This window comes from Lathyrus oleraceus, chromosome 4 (assembly GCF_024323335.1).
Source record: "Lathyrus oleraceus cultivar Zhongwan6 chromosome 4, CAAS_Psat_ZW6_1.0, whole genome shotgun sequence".
Classification (NCBI taxonomy): Eukaryota; Viridiplantae; Streptophyta; class Magnoliopsida; order Fabales; family Fabaceae; genus Lathyrus; species Lathyrus oleraceus.
Window position 1 is genome coordinate 492,872,400 of NC_066582.1, and position 16,643 is coordinate 492,889,042.

At 34.1% G+C, this 16,643-nt stretch overlaps 3 protein-coding genes across 3 annotated transcripts; 1 reads left to right on the forward strand and 2 right to left on the reverse strand.

The window, feature by feature from the left end:
- Window positions 1-2,082: 2,082 nt before the first annotated feature.
- Window positions 2,083-3,549, reverse strand: LOC127076637 (glycine-rich protein A3). The gene is made up of 3 exons (XM_051018345.1): window positions 3,383-3,549; window positions 2,682-2,968; window positions 2,083-2,577 (listed from the first exon to the last, which is right to left on the reverse strand). The coding sequence occupies exons 2-3, from the start codon at window positions 2,956-2,958 to the stop codon at window positions 2,387-2,389; spliced, it is 468 nt and encodes a 155-aa protein (XP_050874302.1). The 5' UTR covers window positions 2,959-2,968; window positions 3,383-3,549; the 3' UTR covers window positions 2,083-2,386.
- Window positions 3,550-4,326: 777 nt separating this feature from the next.
- On the reverse strand, window positions 4,327-7,271 carry LOC127076638 (uncharacterized). Its single transcript, XM_051018346.1, has 8 exons — window positions 6,931-7,271; window positions 6,807-6,863; window positions 6,335-6,410; window positions 5,749-5,828; window positions 5,544-5,593; window positions 5,354-5,438; window positions 4,983-5,081; window positions 4,327-4,750 (listed from the first exon to the last, which is right to left on the reverse strand). The coding sequence occupies exons 1-8, from the start codon at window positions 7,162-7,164 to the stop codon at window positions 4,526-4,528; spliced, it is 906 nt and encodes a 301-aa protein (XP_050874303.1). The 5' UTR covers window positions 7,165-7,271; the 3' UTR covers window positions 4,327-4,525.
- A 2,671-nt stretch (window positions 7,272-9,942) lies between these two features.
- On the forward strand, window positions 9,943-13,990 carry LOC127076640 (uncharacterized). Its single transcript, XM_051018347.1, has 5 exons — window positions 9,943-10,236; window positions 10,416-10,532; window positions 11,562-11,596; window positions 12,096-12,196; window positions 13,607-13,990. The coding sequence occupies exons 1-5, from the start codon at window positions 10,055-10,057 to the stop codon at window positions 13,691-13,693; spliced, it is 522 nt and encodes a 173-aa protein (XP_050874304.1). The 5' UTR covers window positions 9,943-10,054; the 3' UTR covers window positions 13,694-13,990.
- Window positions 13,991-16,643: the final 2,653 nt, after the last annotated feature.

Here is a 16,643-nt window from a genome sequence, read left to right on the forward strand (position 1 = left end):
TTGTATAACTAGTTTCTCTTGCTTATTCTTTGGAATAGGAGACGACTACCAAATTTTATTCCGACTAGAGGATTACGGTAAGGTGACTTCCTTTCACCACATCTATCTGTTATCTGCATGGGATTCATGTCGCGGACAATCATTAGGGAAGTTGATGAATGCCATTGAAAACCTGACATGTTATCTCGTAATTGACCCCTCTATCACTTTTCTTTTGTATATTATGTATTTATTTTCGCGAAGGTTCCTAACTCCCACGAAGAGATTATTTTTGATATCTTGAACTGTTTTCCATGTTTTCTCGCCTTAAATTGATTGTTGCTAAATCAAAGGTGTTCTTCTCAGTGACTATTAAAAGGAGTAAAATGGATCTAATTGTCTCCAACATATATATCAAGTGAACTTTTACTCTAGAGAAATACTTGGGTTTTCATATGTTGCATGAGTCTCGTCTTCAATGCAAGGACTGAGAGTTTCTAGAGCAGAAAATCAGTCAGGGATTAGCATATTTGCAACATAGACTGTTAAACAAGGATGGTCGTTTGACTCTGGGTAGGTATGTCCTGAACTCCATCCCAAATTATTATATGCAAGCGGCTTGCCTATCTCAACCAACTTGTGATTTTATTGATAGGATAACTAGGAATATTTTTTGGAAATATAATTCAAACTCTAGCGTACATATTCTTGGTTGGAATAAAATCACTAAGCCCAAAAATATGGGATGCCTTGGGATTCAGAAAGCAAGAGAGATCAATACTCCTATGCTGGATAAACTGGTTTAGGGTCTCCATTAGGATTGTAATTCCCTGTGGATCCAAATTTTGAAGCATGAGTACATTAGTGAAGAAACGCTCCTTAATATGAAAAAGAAACCTGAATGAGTTACTTTGAATGCAATTGTAAAAGCTCATTTTTTTCTTAAAGATGAATTTGAATTTAGATTGGATGAAGGGAACTCCTCTTTCCAATTTTTCAATTGGTCTGGGGTAGGAAAATTAGCGGAGCAGGTTCTCTTTGTGGATATCCACGATCTAGAAATGTGAGTGAATGATGTTTACTTGAATGATCCATCATGACTTGCCACCATATTATTCATCAAGGCATTTACTTCATCAAGTTTGTTTTCCATGTTATTGTGGTTAATGGATATATCATTGAATCCATTTAGTATCAGCAACAAATTTCTTCTAGTTGTAAATTGGGAGATCATGGACATGTTTTCAATCAAGTTTCTTCCATCTACATGAGTTTTATCAATTAGTATTTCTCCATTAGAAATATGTATGATATTTCGATCCATATGTAGCAAGTCTTCATAAAATTATTTAACGATATGTAGCAAGTCTTCATAAAATTATTTAACGAGTAATTGTTCAGATATTTGATGGATGGTAAGGACATCTTGCATACAATTTCTTAAATCTCTCTCATTATTCATGCGGGGATTCTAATTGAATTTGTCTCATGTCACGTATTACTTTTTTGATTGGGGCAACTCTGGATGCAAGAAAGAACTTCTTTAGAAGGTATTTTCTCATATCATTCCAAGTTGTTGTAGAATCTAATTAGAGATAATATAGCCAATCATTTATTGCATCTTGGAGTGAGAAAGAAAGACCCTCAAATTGATGTACTCTTTTGAAACTCCTTGAGGCTTCAAGGTTGAGCATACAATGTGGAGCTCCTAGAGATGTTTGTGATGATATGAAAGCAAGTGGACTCAGCAGGATTTGTATTAAAAAAGAACATCAACATCAGGATAATTAATACATAAAACATTATAGGAAATATCATATTTAACAAGTTCTTTTAGTGTTCTAGTGAATGTATTGTAACCAACAGAGACAGAATCATAATCAAATAGAGAATGAACAAATAGGTTGTATATATCCCTATTATCATCAACTTCTCCTATATGCTCACTATGTAATTGTCCCTACAAAGTGAATGAAAAATTTGTTCTATTTAAGGATCAAGTGAATGTAAAAATTTAAGATGTATCCTAGTCATGCATTGTGGTCAAAACTAAAAAAATAAACAATTTAATAAATACCAAGAATGTCTCAAATGCAAAATGAATTGAGTAACAATGTCTTAAATAAGTTTATAAGTTGTTTTGAGAGCTCAAATAAGATAATCCAAATACATACAACATTGACATAAATTTGCACAAAAGGTTGTAATCCCAAATGAAACACAAATTATTTATTGCAAACATCAAATTGAAATTCAGTATGTTACTAATAGCAATTAGCATACATTATTCATATAAAAGTTGAGCATTCATTCATGATCATGCTCAAAGTTGCATATTGAAACTATATATATATATATATATATATATATATATATATATATATATATATATTGTCCTCTGCATCACTCACTTCCATCGCTTGCCAAATTTTCCATGCTTAAACTTGCCAAAACCATACCTACCATGCTTGCCAAATTTTCCATGCTTGTACTTCCCATGTCCATAACCATGATGATAACCTCCATGTCCATATGACATATGGTGAGCACCATATGCGGTCGCCAAACCTGCGAACAATCCTATACCGGCTCCACGTCCTATAAATTAACCAACATGCCGTAAATCTTAAAGTTGTTTGTTTATTTATATGCATGCTTATATGTTTGTTTCTGATAAAAAAAATTGGGATGATCATGTTTACCTGAAGGATACGCGGACGGATAGGCGTGTGGAGCGGGATAAGACGGTTGATGATAACCTGAATGAGGGTAACCAGAAGGTGGATACCCTCCTGCTGCATGTGGTGGATATTGTGGAGGATAGTAACTTCCTTGCGGTGGATATGCTGCTTGTGGTGGATAATAGCCTCCTTGAGGTGGTGGATAGGAGGAATAGGAACCCTGTGGTGGAGGATAGCCTGTTATATGTGAAAACAGACCTCTCTCAGTAGACTCTTGATTGTTTCTACCATTGCTCATCTTGATTCACCTTAAAATTGTGTGAAAATCGCAAAATATAAATTCTTCGTATCACATTTAAGCCACTTATTGACATGAAAAAAGTTGTTTCCGTATGTTATTTTAAAGACAGTAGTACTGACATCTCTGAATAAAGATGTATCTGATGTTTGAAACATTAAAAGCTATTTCATCACTACAATCAGAATCAATATCAAAGGATGCAGCAAGGGAACAATTTGAACAAACCAAAGAGATCAGAGACAACAATTAGTGGAATCCAAAACCATGCAAAATAGATTGATATTTTAGCAAGGAAGGAAGAAGAATTATAAGATTTCAAGTCAAATTTCCAACCAAGAAACATTACAACACTAAGATTTTGTTAGCAACATGAAAAAGAAAAGAAAAGAAAAAGTAGTAATAACTATTGCTTGGTGCTTACTCAATGGAAAACTGCAAATGCTCTCTATAAAATCATCCAAAGGTGACAGAAGTGATTCTTGTTAGTTCCACAAAAAGTTAAAGGAAGTGAAAACTTCACATATTCTTATAGTTGTAATTTCTCTATTTTAAAAAAGCACACGTTGTTTCTACGCAATATGGAATATATGTATTTTGCAAGCATAATTGTTATATTTTGCAAGCATAATTATTATATTCTTCTCTTTGTTAAAGACATCTTTTTTTTTATAAAAAAACATAATATTTATCTATATTCTTATAAATTATAATGATATATGTGACAGAATTTCACACATTTATTTTCCTTCATCTTATGCTTTAATTGGAGATATTTGCTACTGGTTATTTAAATAAAGAAAAGCATAAAGATGTCTTTAAGAATAGATGTCTTCAGCAATAAAAATATGATTTAAAGAATATATTTTTCTGTTAATGTGTAGGGGATTTATTCTCATTTAACACATTAAATGAGTGGAAGATGTGAATTAGAATAATTAGAATTCATACGATAGAAAAAGTAATTAATAAAATATTATTAGTGATGGTCAGGAGAGAAATGCTCATCATAGTCATGCCACTTATTTTATTTATTTCTTTTTTTTTATAATTTTAGTATCTGTCTTTGAGATCGACTAATCCAAGAGAATTAATCTTATCGTTTACTTGTGGATGAAACCGATTAATTCAAGAGGATCAATCTCACGATTTACATATAAAGATCTTATTTAAAGATAAAGCAAAATCCTGTATGAACATGACCCCAACACAAAAATTGTTTGTATTTAGCAAGATTCGAATATGAAACCCTCGAGAGAAACACACTCTCATGATTCAAACCTTCACTACAAGCCAACCCTACTTCGGCAGACCTCCTCAGACCTGGTAGTAGTGGTTAATTTAGTTAAACAAATGGTTCAACTCACATTAAAAAATTATAGTTGATTCATATAGTTGGATTAAACAAATGGTAGTATTTTAATATCTAAAGAAAATACTGGTAAGCATTCTAAAAGCTTGTGTGTACTTTTCTCCTGGGGTTGAAGTTGAACATGTAATATACAAGAACACATCAGACACAAAATGCCTGGCATGGATAGGGTTGCACTAAAGCTTAACAAATCAATCATATCTGCTTCTTCTCGTACAACCTTCGATAAATTTTCGCTCCTTCGAATTCTGCATGAATCTCTCTCTCAGTCCTAATCCCCATAGGGTTGCTTAATAACCATCCTTCACTGTCACACAATGTAGCAGGGTTCAAAGCATCTATGTGACTTAGTGCATCAACTTCATCAAACTGGTTTTTCATGTCAAGTGCCACTTCAACCACATCAGACTGTATGAATACCTGTCATAAACACAACAAGAAACACAATTTCTTCATTCCCTTCCGAAGTTTGCCGTCATCAATTAAAGAAATGTTGGAATTCCCACACAGCCTAATCACTTAATCACCGCCGTCATTCTGGTTTTCTCGATGGAGTTCATTTTACAATTGCGTACAAGGTAAATTTGAACTTCCATAATGATGAACGATCAAAGGAGAAGTATAAATATATTAGAGCATGCAGAAAATATACCTGTCCTCCAGGAGTTAAATTGTCTACAATAGCACCAACCAAAGGCTTCTGCAGAACTCTTCTTTTATGATGTTTTTTCTTGAAATGAGGATCTGGACACTGCATGTTTTTGGATATAAAAATGTTAGTATTAAGTTACTGGTCATGTTAGTTTTAAGGTTTAAACTCTAAAACTCCATTGGAGTTCGTTAGCTCAACAACCGAGCTAACTATTAGGGACAAATCTGAACACTGCATGTGTTGGGCGACATCATTTAACAATAAATAAAAGGCCTTTGGATGTAAAGCCTCTAAGTAACAACAATGTTAGACAACAAGCTATTAGCTAGAGGCACCCAATATTTCTTTTCAGTGCTTTTAGAAAGACTGACCAAAATTGAAACTAACTGCAATGGCCCGGGATATGATTCTACCAACTGCTTGAAAGAAATTGGGGCATTTGCAAACAAGAAATGTCTGCAAGTTAGTGTAAAAAGAACAGTCATTATTGCAGCATTGTTAAAAATAATGTGCGTATATATTTTAATTCGCAATCAATATAAAGCTTAGGGTCGATAGTACATGTTATCTAGAGCCATGTCTTTTACCCATGACTCAGCACGCTTGACCATCTGCACATGAAACAGAATTATACACAATCATATGATACGATATTGCCTTTATTCTAAGTTGAGTGTGCCGTAACTTGAAATTTACTGAAAGGGAAGCGCGTAATCATCCGGGGAATTCAAAACAAAAATTGATAGAAAGAAAACTGTTTCCTCACCCTCTGCCTTATTTCCAATCCCAAATAATTTCTCACTTTAGGTGTCCTTTTTGCAAGCCACATAAGAAACCTGCCACTGCCTGACATTATTTCCAACAACAGATATGGTTTAACAAGTAGGTGAGGTGTTTATCAGGAAATGAAATGATTATTTGATTGTCCTACTCACAATGTTGCCAATTGCAGAAAATAGCAATTTGTTCAAATTTTGTAACCTACGGCACTATAACTCCGCAATATATAGCTATTTGACAATACAAACTATTGTATCGTGAAACACTAGAAATTTGTTTAAATTTTGCTACGTTATTGCGCAGCTATTGCTACTAATTGACAACACCTACTCTCATTAATGGCATCCTGTTGTTAAGTTAAAAGACTTGGTGAAAAATATTGGGTACTTTAATTGCAAGATGCTTTTTTGGTTCAATAAATCAGAAAGGGTGAAACCCAACCTAATAAATAGATCATGTAAATTATCAAGTTCCACAAACATGATATCCAAGCCAATTCCAATCAACAACATACATGCCAAATTCAACAATGAAGCACAAATGCATAAATTTATGAATGAAATTCAGATTACCACATCCAATATCTACCATGAGTGGCAATGCAGGGTCTGCAAAAACCTGGTTCCAGTCTGGTACTTGTGCAGGAGTCTATCAAATCAAGAAAAACAAAAAATCCTTAGAGTAAAGAAAAAGACCCTTTCATCAACAATGAAACACAGAAGGATTCACCGAACCAAATGCATACTATGTCTGGTTCCACATTACTTATTAAAGGTATTGGTGTACACAACTCCTTTGTAGACCGAGACTCCCGGATACATCAATTATTCAATGAATCTAAAAAGCTAAAATTTGCTTATATTATGGAACTGAGGAAATACCTCTGTGTCTGTATTCAGTGTCGGACATAGACATCGACACAACACTAACAATTTATTCATTTTGTCGTAATTCTCACTAGAATCACGTTCAACTCTAGAAATGAATATGAATAAAACATGAAGGGGGATTTTTTTTGAAGTGGTAGAGTAAAGGAAAACGTACAGCGAAAGAAGAACTGAGGGGATTAACATGTTGCCTGATTCTGACATGACCTAGTTCCTGAAATTGGAGATAAAAGAAATTAATATTATCCGTTTGAATTGGAAGTAAAAATGAAAATACAAACCAAATTGTTAGAGAGGTTGAGGTCAGCGTATTCCAATGCTACGAGTTGCGAGCTTCGTTTTGATTGTTGTTGGTCTTGTTCTAGTTGGGAAATGGAGGAAGAAGAAGATGAAGGGTGGGAATTGGAAGAGAATGGAAGAGAAGAAGAGAGAGGACGAAAGGGTGAGAGTGGTAACATTGGTGTAGAAAGTGAACTACCAATGCCATACAACTTCTTCCAACCGCAACAACCCATTCATTCCTCCTTGCGCTTCAATCCCTCGCCTAAACTATATGCTTATTTGTATCATTAATCAAGACTAAACTCAAATTTAAATAATTTTTGCCAATGATTCAAGTTTTTCTTATATAATTATAGGGGAAGTCTTATTTAATGGGATAAGACTTCGATGTTAATGTATATAAATAATTAAATTGTCTATTAAAATAGCCTAAATCACAATTTTAGGACTATCTAATTAATCCACTTAAAGAACATGTCTTTCATTAGACATTAGATTAAAACACTGGTATATTTCTACCTTTTCTTTAAGGGTGGGAAACTTACCCATAAGATAATTCTTCATCCACTCTAATATGGTTGTTCTTATGTAGTAATATAGTGGCATTAAATGATTCACTAAAAGTATTCACTAAAACATCACACTAAGAGTAAAATGGAAATGCATGCTTACACCATTTATGTTTGAGAACAACATTTAATCATTCAAACGCATCTAAACTCACCTCCTTAATTTGCATCATCTTAGCTTCATGTGTTTCATAGTATGTTGCCTTTGATGCAACCATCATTAGATCTCTGAACAATGTACCACCTCCAAGTTTTTTTTTCAAGTTAACATACAAATTCGTAAAACAAAACTTGTGTTCATATCTAGTGTATTTCCTCTTCAAAAACTTGCAAAAATCCCTACATAAATAACATATTTTTTCAGCAAACCTAAATGAAAAATGAAATTATAAACATTGACTATTATGCAATACCTTTTGTTGATCAGAAATGAAGCATCGTCTACTATCAATAATATATTCAAGAAGTGGCTTAATAAACCAGCTTCAAGAGTCCTTGCTTTCATTCTCTAAAATCCCAAAAACAATAGGCAAATACTGATCATTAGGATCCCTTCCAACAACAATCAACAATATTCCACCATATTTGGTCTTTAAGGGACATCCATTTAAACCTATAAATGGTTTACAAGCTAGTGTCAATATCTTTTTGTCCCATCAAAATACTTGTAACATCTCTCAAACATTGGTTGCAAGTCTGGTTCAAGTCTATTAATGTTTAACTTGAATGTGTTTTCTAGTGAAATCCTCCTCAATTCAACTTCATATGATCATAATAGACTATATTGCTTACTTGAGTCCCCCTTCTACAATTTTTTTAGCAATTTGTCTAGCTTTGAAAGTCCTATAACCAGTGATCTCAATTGCTAACCTCAACCTTATATCTGACACTATTTTATTTAACTTCATCTTATTATTATTCTTCAAATCGTTAACAATCACTTTAGCAACCCATTCAGCTTTGGCACTCTTATTGAAGACCTATCTGTCACATTTATGTTTGTGAAACAAAGTCTTAATCTTAAATGATGTGCTTCTTAAAATCCTGTTGCATAGAACAATGTAGTTTCAAAGCTCTTTATGCTTACATACAACCATACACCTCATGACATCATTTTTGGAAAATCTAACCTTCCTACCATTCAAAACATTGTAATTTAATATAACCTTCTTGAATTGCTTCAAAGAGGAAAATTTCATTCCAACCTTGAATGTGAAATCCTTTGTCATTGGTTCTTTTTCATTAAACATAATCAATATAGGTTTGTCCTCACAACCACTTTCATCTTCCCCACTATCAAGTTCATCAATCATGTAATCTTCTTCTATGACATGTTCCTTGTGGCAAAACTAAGATTGGATAGTTCACTTGTGGCAGCACCACCAACATGATCCCTTCCATTATCACCTTAATCCCACCCTTCTTCAAATCCTTCATCAAAGTATTCATCAAAATCATGCATTCTCTCTTCTTCATTGTCTTTAAAGTGTATACCATTGATAATTTCATCACTTGATTCACTGCAGTGATCATCATTCTCATCATCCTTAACAGTTTGCATCCCTTATCTTTCTCTCTTAACCTCTTTGTATATATCAACTCACATGTAGATAGTTTGACCTCAATATAATATATTTCAACTTCACACTGATTCTTCTTAGAAAACAATGATAACAATGTTGCATCCTCATCATTTATAAAGGGTTTGAGATCTTTTTTAAAACCACCACCTTCATGTTTCCACCACATTTTCACACCATCAACATTAAACTCTAAATCCACAACCTTAATTAGATAACGAGCTTCAGAAAATGACTAATAAACATTGTCTTGTCCATTGTATGCATACATATTTTCACCTTCATATCTTAACTTGGAGTCTTTTACAAAACAACCCTAAGTATAAAATATCACCTTGAATAAGTCCATCTCCTATAAATTACACATATGATAAGGCTAAATTTGGTAATAATTTCACTTAACTACAAAAGTTTAATCAAGAAACTCTCAATTGATAATTAAATATTCAGTCAATATGTAACTACCATAAAACAATTTCGGTCAAATACAAACTACCTTCAATATTACAATGTTACGTTATTATATTCCATTATTTTAACATTTTAATTTAAAAATTCTAGAAATGGTGAGACATAACAATTTCAAAAAACAAAAAGTGAAAGGCACAATTCTGAAAAAAAAAATAAAAAAGAGAAAAAGACATGTGAGACAAACCTGTCTGAAACACACCAAACAAAACATCAAGGACCACAACTTTCAATGACCGACCAACTTCAAGGATCACACCCACCTTCGTACACAACCGTTAACTTCGTATTGACTTCAATAAAACAAAGCCTTAAATATTTGAAGGATGATTAAAAATTTAAAGAGGAAAAAGTAAAAATACATACAGGGGTTAAAAACATATTTAACCAAATATTAAAACAAAGCCTTAAATAACTATAAAGTACAAATGGGTCGGGTCTATATCCGTAAATGGTTCTGAGCACTGAGACGCTTGTGGGTTGTGAAGAAAGCGAGAGACACAACCATGGCTGTTAGGCAAAGAGCAGTAACAACCCTTCCAAACCTCATACGCAATCTCCGCAACGAACAACCTTTCAAGCTCAAGCCTCCTCACAATCCCTTGCCCTCTCTCCGACGCGCTTTCTCTCTGTACGATCAGATCAACCTCATTGACAATGTCCCCGAAGACCAACTCCGATTCCAAGGGTACTCTCTCCCTTTCATTCTACATAATATTTTGAAAAATGGGGTGTTTCAAATTTCTGTTTTTTACTTAGTTTTCATATGGGGTTTCAAGGAAGAGACTTGAATATGAAATGGGTTATTTTTATTTATTTTTTTAAATGTGAATTGTATTTTGAAAATTAAATTAAATAAAATTGCAGGTTTAATGATACCGGGTTTACTGTAAATGGTGTTGAGTATGAAGGAAGTTTGCTTTGTGTTGGAAATTTGATCATGTCTTGGAAACCGCAGAAGTTTTCAGAGATCACTGCTGATAGGTTTGTTTCTTCCTTTCTCATGCTTTATTGCTCTTGGTTTTTCTTTGAGTGTGTATTTTTGCATTGTTCCATGTGATTGCTTTTCTCTCGCAATTCATTTTCCCATATAAAATGTAGTATTTGTAGGACCAATTGTTTCTTTAATGTTCGAACAAGAATACTACTGCTACTTTCAAATTGTATCGAATGCTATACTTAATGCGTTCATTACATTTTTTATCTATGGCATAGATAGAGAGTCAACTGAGTTTTACTTTGGCCGTCGACAGACTAATACAATTCTCTCTTTTTATCGGGGTTTGGGACTGTTTATGCATACAAGGATAACATAGGAAGGATCGGCGCATAATGTGTTCATTATCTTTCTTTATTTTGTATATCATCATCGGTTTGAGAATGAGCAAGTGAAACGGACGATACAAATACAATAACAATCAAGCCTTTTTCCGGTAGGTGGAGTCTTCCACATGAATAGGTTGACGCCATAAAGTTTTGTAATGTATTAAGTGTTCAAAGTAAACTGTTAACCTCATAATCTTTCTTAATAGTTTGACCTATCTCCTTCACCTCTAATGATTGGACTGCGTCAATTTGGTATACTCCTCTTATTGGTACTTGTATGGGTACTTTTCATGCATACCCAAAAAACATAAAATGGGACTCTACTATCTTCTCTACTGCGTGGCTATCCCCATTTCCCATCAAATGGTTGTGTTCCTAATCTTATTTTATATTTGTGTAACCACACATGTGTCCATTGTAGTAGTATTCTTTTATCTATGATGCTAATATTACCAAGAGAAATGTTTCAAAGGGATGATGAACTCTGCTAAATAGAAATAAATCATTTGATTGACCAGTCCCTCCGATAAACTGGATGAAACCATCTTGGTGTGATAATCACCAAACATGCAACGAAACAGCAAATGAGTGCATGACAAGTCAACAATCTAGTTGCACTAGTTCCAAATTTGCTTGTATTATCTTGATTTGATATCTTATTTGTTGTCATATTTTTTCTTGTTACAGCTTGTCACTCTTTCAAATTGTCCGCCCTATTCCAGGTTGGTTTTTTCAGTCTTGCTATTCTTTCTTTACATTGATTTTCTGGTTTTCACTTTTTTTGGGTGCAATTCTTTGTTTCCTTCCATTTTTCCTATCCGGATGCTTTGTGGAGACACTTGATAACATATTCTTCTATATGTAGATAACAAATTACTTAATTCACGGTTTACTTTCTAGTTCACTTTAGAAGTGATTTACACTAATGATACCTATGCATATACATGTAGTTTCTAAGTGTTAAGTTGGGACCTTAAAGCTGACAAGCATCCTACTGTCTCGATTATTTGAAACAACATGATTCCACTTTTTCATGAACTCGTTCAATTCTCTTTTCTACTGTTCTCTCTCCCTCGGATTTAGCGTCCCTTTTAGCTGAAGAATTATAATTAGTTACAAGACCTTTCTTTTTGCTCTTTATGTTACTAAATTAATGTTATTATCACCTATCTAATTGCTTTTGATCTATATTAACTGAAACTTGGACGGATTATTTGCCAGAGATTCTGATTGTTGGCTGTGGAAGGAACATTCAACATGTTGATCCTGAACTTAGACGGTTTATCCGATCTACTGGCATGAAGTTAGAAGCTGTTGACTCGGTATATATGATTGCTTTATTTTATGAGAACTGTGTTTTACTTCACCTTACATTATTGGTGCATTACAATTGTGTTTAATAAAATAATCTAGAGTAAACGAGTACACGGACCATCAGTACAAATGGGATATGGGAACAATTTAACTTGTTTGATAAGGAACTTTAAGAAGATGGAGGTGAGCCGAGTTCATATCTTTCCTCTAATGTTACTCCGATCTCAAATATAAACAAAAGTTTGTCAAAGAAAGTTGATGTATTTGGTTCAAAATTTAGACCAGATACATCAATTTTTTTCCGATCAATTTTTTTCCGACCAATTTTTGCTTATATTCATTTGAGACCAGAGGGAGTACCAGCCTGTGTCTAAAACTTGGGTTGAAATGGTGATTTCAAATGGTGAGAAAATAAATGTTCAAAATAAACAACAAGAGAATTCAGGCATGGTTGTACTAATTGCTAGGTAGTAGTATGGTTTGATATGATATAGTAGTCAATCCCAGAAAGCGGTGCGGAGTGGCCGACCCCAGAAATGGATAGTGTATAGCGGGATGGCTGCTATTTGATCAATTTTTGGACAAATTACATGAATAATAATTATAAACATATGAAGTGCAGAGAGAGGTGAGGGAAAAACTTGTAATTTTTCTTTGGTACTAGTACTACAGAAGTGCAGAAATGCCGGTGAAGGAAGGTGGTTTAGTCAACTCAAATTTGATTGAAAAGCCTAATATTATCCTTAACTTTTTAAATTTAAGGGGTAATTTAAGTTTTTCAGAGGGAAAAAGGATAGCGGGACAGAAACCGCTCCAGACCGGGAACCGCTCCCCCCCTGCCACCCGCTATTTACCCTATAGGGGCCGCTATAGTGTTCTGCACCGCTAAGGCTCTTCCCATAGTGGCTGGCCTCTGCTCCACTTTGCTATAGCGGGATAGCGCCAGTATTCACTGCTCTAATGTAATATTATTTCATAACATCATTCAATTGTATTTTTCCACATCATTGAAAGAGTTTGAGTATGCTGCCAACATCTATATGTCAAACTCTTTACAATGACGTGACAACATTGGATCAAAATAAAATCATATGAATGTATATGTTAGCAGAGTCATTTGTTGTGTTCTGGGTATTACTTTATTTGAATCAATGAATGCATAGTAGCTATACTTATAGATTATGAGTTTGATAAATGTACATTGGCAGAGCAATCGGGTTTTACACATATGTTTGATCATGTTTTACCATCTTGCCACATCGTATTGTTGGCTCTTAAAAACTCGTTTACATTGAGACAGTATGATGTAATAATAATATGATTAGACGCCGGTGTAAAATATATTTATACTATTAGTGTATATTTATTGAATTTTGGACTGTCACATTATTTATTTGTTTATCATCCATTATTTACAGAGAAACGCGGCATCAACTTACAACATACTGAATGAAGAAGGTCGTATTGTGGCTGCTGCGCTTCTTCCATATGGAGTTTCTTCATGATGCTTGGGCTGATATTCTTAGTACTTACCCTTCGCTCCAAATATGCTCACATTCGTCGGAACTAAAATCTTGCGTAAATCTGCAGGATATGCTTTGATTTTCTATGTAGAAAGTTTTGACATTGATTGGACACTGAGTAAAGCACATGTGACTCTGTTGATTCTGTTTGTAATGTAATAATATAAGAATAAGGATAATTATAATGTATAGAATTGAAGGTCTGACATATCCTTCCGCCTCATATAGTTTGGTGGCTGTTTGGTTTTAATGTTAATTCATTTTGTTAAAGTTTGACTAGTGAAGATAGTGAATCATTTCTATTGCTCTCCTCATAGCTATGCAGGCTTGTGTATTCAGATGGTTTTTCCTTAACCTCTTCTACAGATGGGGTATCATCTACCAATGAGCTATTGTTATTTGTGGCTTGAGACTTTATGGATGAAGTTAGTTAGGAAGTCATTACATAGGACAGAGAATTTAATTTTGTACAATTAAATAATGCTGAGAATTAATTCAAAATCATAATCTTAAAGATTCGAATTTGATTTCGTAATTGACACTCCCCCTATCGAATATGACATTTTCATATGTATTTCTTGGGAGAGCTTTAGTAAGGATGTCTGTTGTTTAATTGCACAATGATACATGATCAATACTTATAGTATCATTGTCAATCTTCTCCTTTATGAAATGTCGGTCAATTTTCACGTGTTTTGTTCTATCATGGTAAACTGGGTTCTTTTGCAATGTTGATGACAGCTTTGTTGTCACAACATAATCTTATGGTGTAATTGGTTTGAATTTTAATTTCATCCTGTATCTTCTGTGTTTTGTTCTATCATGGTGAACTGGGTTCTTTGCAATGTTGATGACAACTTTCTTGTCACAACATAATCTTATGGTGTAATTGGTTTGAATTCTCATTTCATCCTGTATCTTCTGTGTTTTTTCTATCATGGTGAACTGGGTTCTTTGCAATGTTGATGACAACTTTGTTGTCACAACATAATCTTATGGTGTAATTGGTTTGAATTCTAATTTCATCTCGTATCTTCTTTAGCCAGATTCCTTCGCAAGTGCCTTGTGATATGACCATGAATTCAGTATCTTCTTCAGCCAAATTCTTTCACAAATGTCTTGTGCCATGATCCTGAATTTAACTTTTGCACTACTTCTAGCTACCACAGATAGTTTCTTGCTTCTCCAAGTAACCATGTTTTCCCACACAAAAGAGCAATAGTCGGTAGCTAACTTTCTGTCTGATATATAACCAGCCCAATATGAGTTAGTGTATACTTCAATATCCTTATTTGAATTATTCCTGAAATGGAAACCTCAACCTGGTGTATCCTTAAGGTATTGTAGAATCTTGTTCACAACTTTCATGTGAGCTTCAATAGGACTTGTCGTGTAGCGACTTACCATGCTCACGTTAAATCCAATATTAAGTCGAGTATGAATTAAATAGATTAATTTTCCGACTAGACTTTTGTATCTATGTTAGCTTGAGGACTTTCTCCGGAGTTGCATATGCTTACCGATTCCATAGCAGTGTTGGTTTTCTTACAACTAAGCATTTAACTTTCTTGGAGTAAGTTTATGGTGTATTTCCTTTGACACACATATATTCTCTCCTTTGTATGAGCTACTTTCATACCAAAGAAATATTTAAGTTGTCATAAGTCTTTCACTTCAAACTCTTTAGCCAAGAGTTCTTTTAAGTGTTTAATTTGTTCATCATCATCTCTTGTGATAACAATATCATCAACATACACAATGAATAAAGTGACCTTCCTTTCCGATGAGTGTTTGACAAAAATAGTATGATTTGATTGGCCTTGTATGAATCCATCTTTTTCGACAACTCGAGTTAGTCTATCAAACCACGATCAATGGGATTGCTTGAGACCATACAAGGATTTTCGAAGCTTGCACACCTTGTTTAAGGTGTTGGATGATTCAAGTCCCGGGGAGAATTTGCATTTATATTTCCTTTTTCAACTCACCATTTAAGAAGACATTTTTAATGTCTAGTTGATGTAGTGGCCAATCCAAGTTTGCAACTACGAATAATATGACTCGTACTGAGTTATGTTTGACCACTAGAACAAATGTCTCTTCATAGTCTATGCCATATGATTGGTGTCGCGGTGTGAAAAATACCTCAGCGTAACGAACACTCGAAGTAACAACAGAGTCACCACCAAAGTTTATTTTTTATAGGGAGAATATCGATAAAACCCTAAAAGAACAAAATATGGTCGTCACAATCAAATTCGGGTTTGAGAGTCGATTATGTGTGAGAAAAGTATTAGCACCCCACACATTCGTTATACCTAACTAGAATCGTTTAGTCATCTTTGCGAATAAGAGTGTTAACATAAGTGTTTATGATTTCTTCTAATTATTAAAAGTGTTTATGTGAAATGAAAATGACTAAAAAAATAAGTTTTTTATTAGGGTGTTTGACAAGATTGCGAGTCTTGCCTACGTATCCTCAAGCCCGATGAGGAATTCAAAGCTACATAGTTCTGGATAGCAATGAGTGTTTGTTTGTTGATTTTAGTGAACGATGTTTAAGTTGCATTCTAGCGGTTAAACATTGTTTGTATGCTCGCGCGTGGGAGGCTTAAGTGTTTGTTTATATCGCGTTGGAATGGATAAAATATTATTTGTTTATGAAAAATGTTTGCAGTCGCGCTAGGGCGGAAAAAATGGTTTGATCGATTGAGATTGTTTTTAGGCGAACGACGACTACTCGAGCAATGATGTGTACACTAACCACTCGTTTAATCGAGGAGCAGAAAGATGTGCACTCCCCGTCCTTTTCATCCAAGTTTGATTAAAATGTTTTATTCGGAAGGCGAATATTCGATCAATGAAGTGTACGCAAGAATACAACGTACAAGTATTTTTTTTACATTTTTACACAACGAGCTATATAGATGGG

Coding starts and splice junctions, on each gene's coding strand:
- LOC127076638 (XM_051018346.1), bottom strand. CDS start 7,164: ATGGGTTGTTGCGGTTGGAAGAAGTTGTATGGCATTGGTAGTTCACTT. Junction 6,864..6,930: donor TCAACCTCTCTAACAATTTG/GTTTGTATTTTC, acceptor CTCCAATTTCAG/GAACTAGGTCATGTCAGAAT. Junction 6,411..6,806: donor CCCTCAGTTCTTCTTTCGCT/GTACGTTTTCCT, acceptor TTGATTTGATAG/ACTCCTGCACAAGTACCAGA.
- LOC127076637 (XM_051018345.1), bottom strand. CDS start 2,958: ATGAGCAATGGTAGAAACAATCAAGAGTCTACTGAGAGAGGTCTGTTT. Junction 2,578..2,681: donor TCCGTCCGCGTATCCTTCAG/GTAAACATGATC, acceptor GTTAATTTATAG/GACGTGGAGCCGGTATAGGA.
- LOC127076640 (XM_051018347.1), top strand. CDS start 10,055: ATGGCTGTTAGGCAAAGAGCAGTAACAACCCTTCCAAACCTCATACGC. Junction 10,533..11,561: donor TCAGAGATCACTGCTGATAG/GTTTGTTTCTTC, acceptor TTCTTGTTACAG/CTTGTCACTCTTTCAAATTG. Junction 12,197..13,606: donor AGTTAGAAGCTGTTGACTCG/GTATATATGATT, acceptor CATTATTTACAG/AGAAACGCGGCATCAACTTA.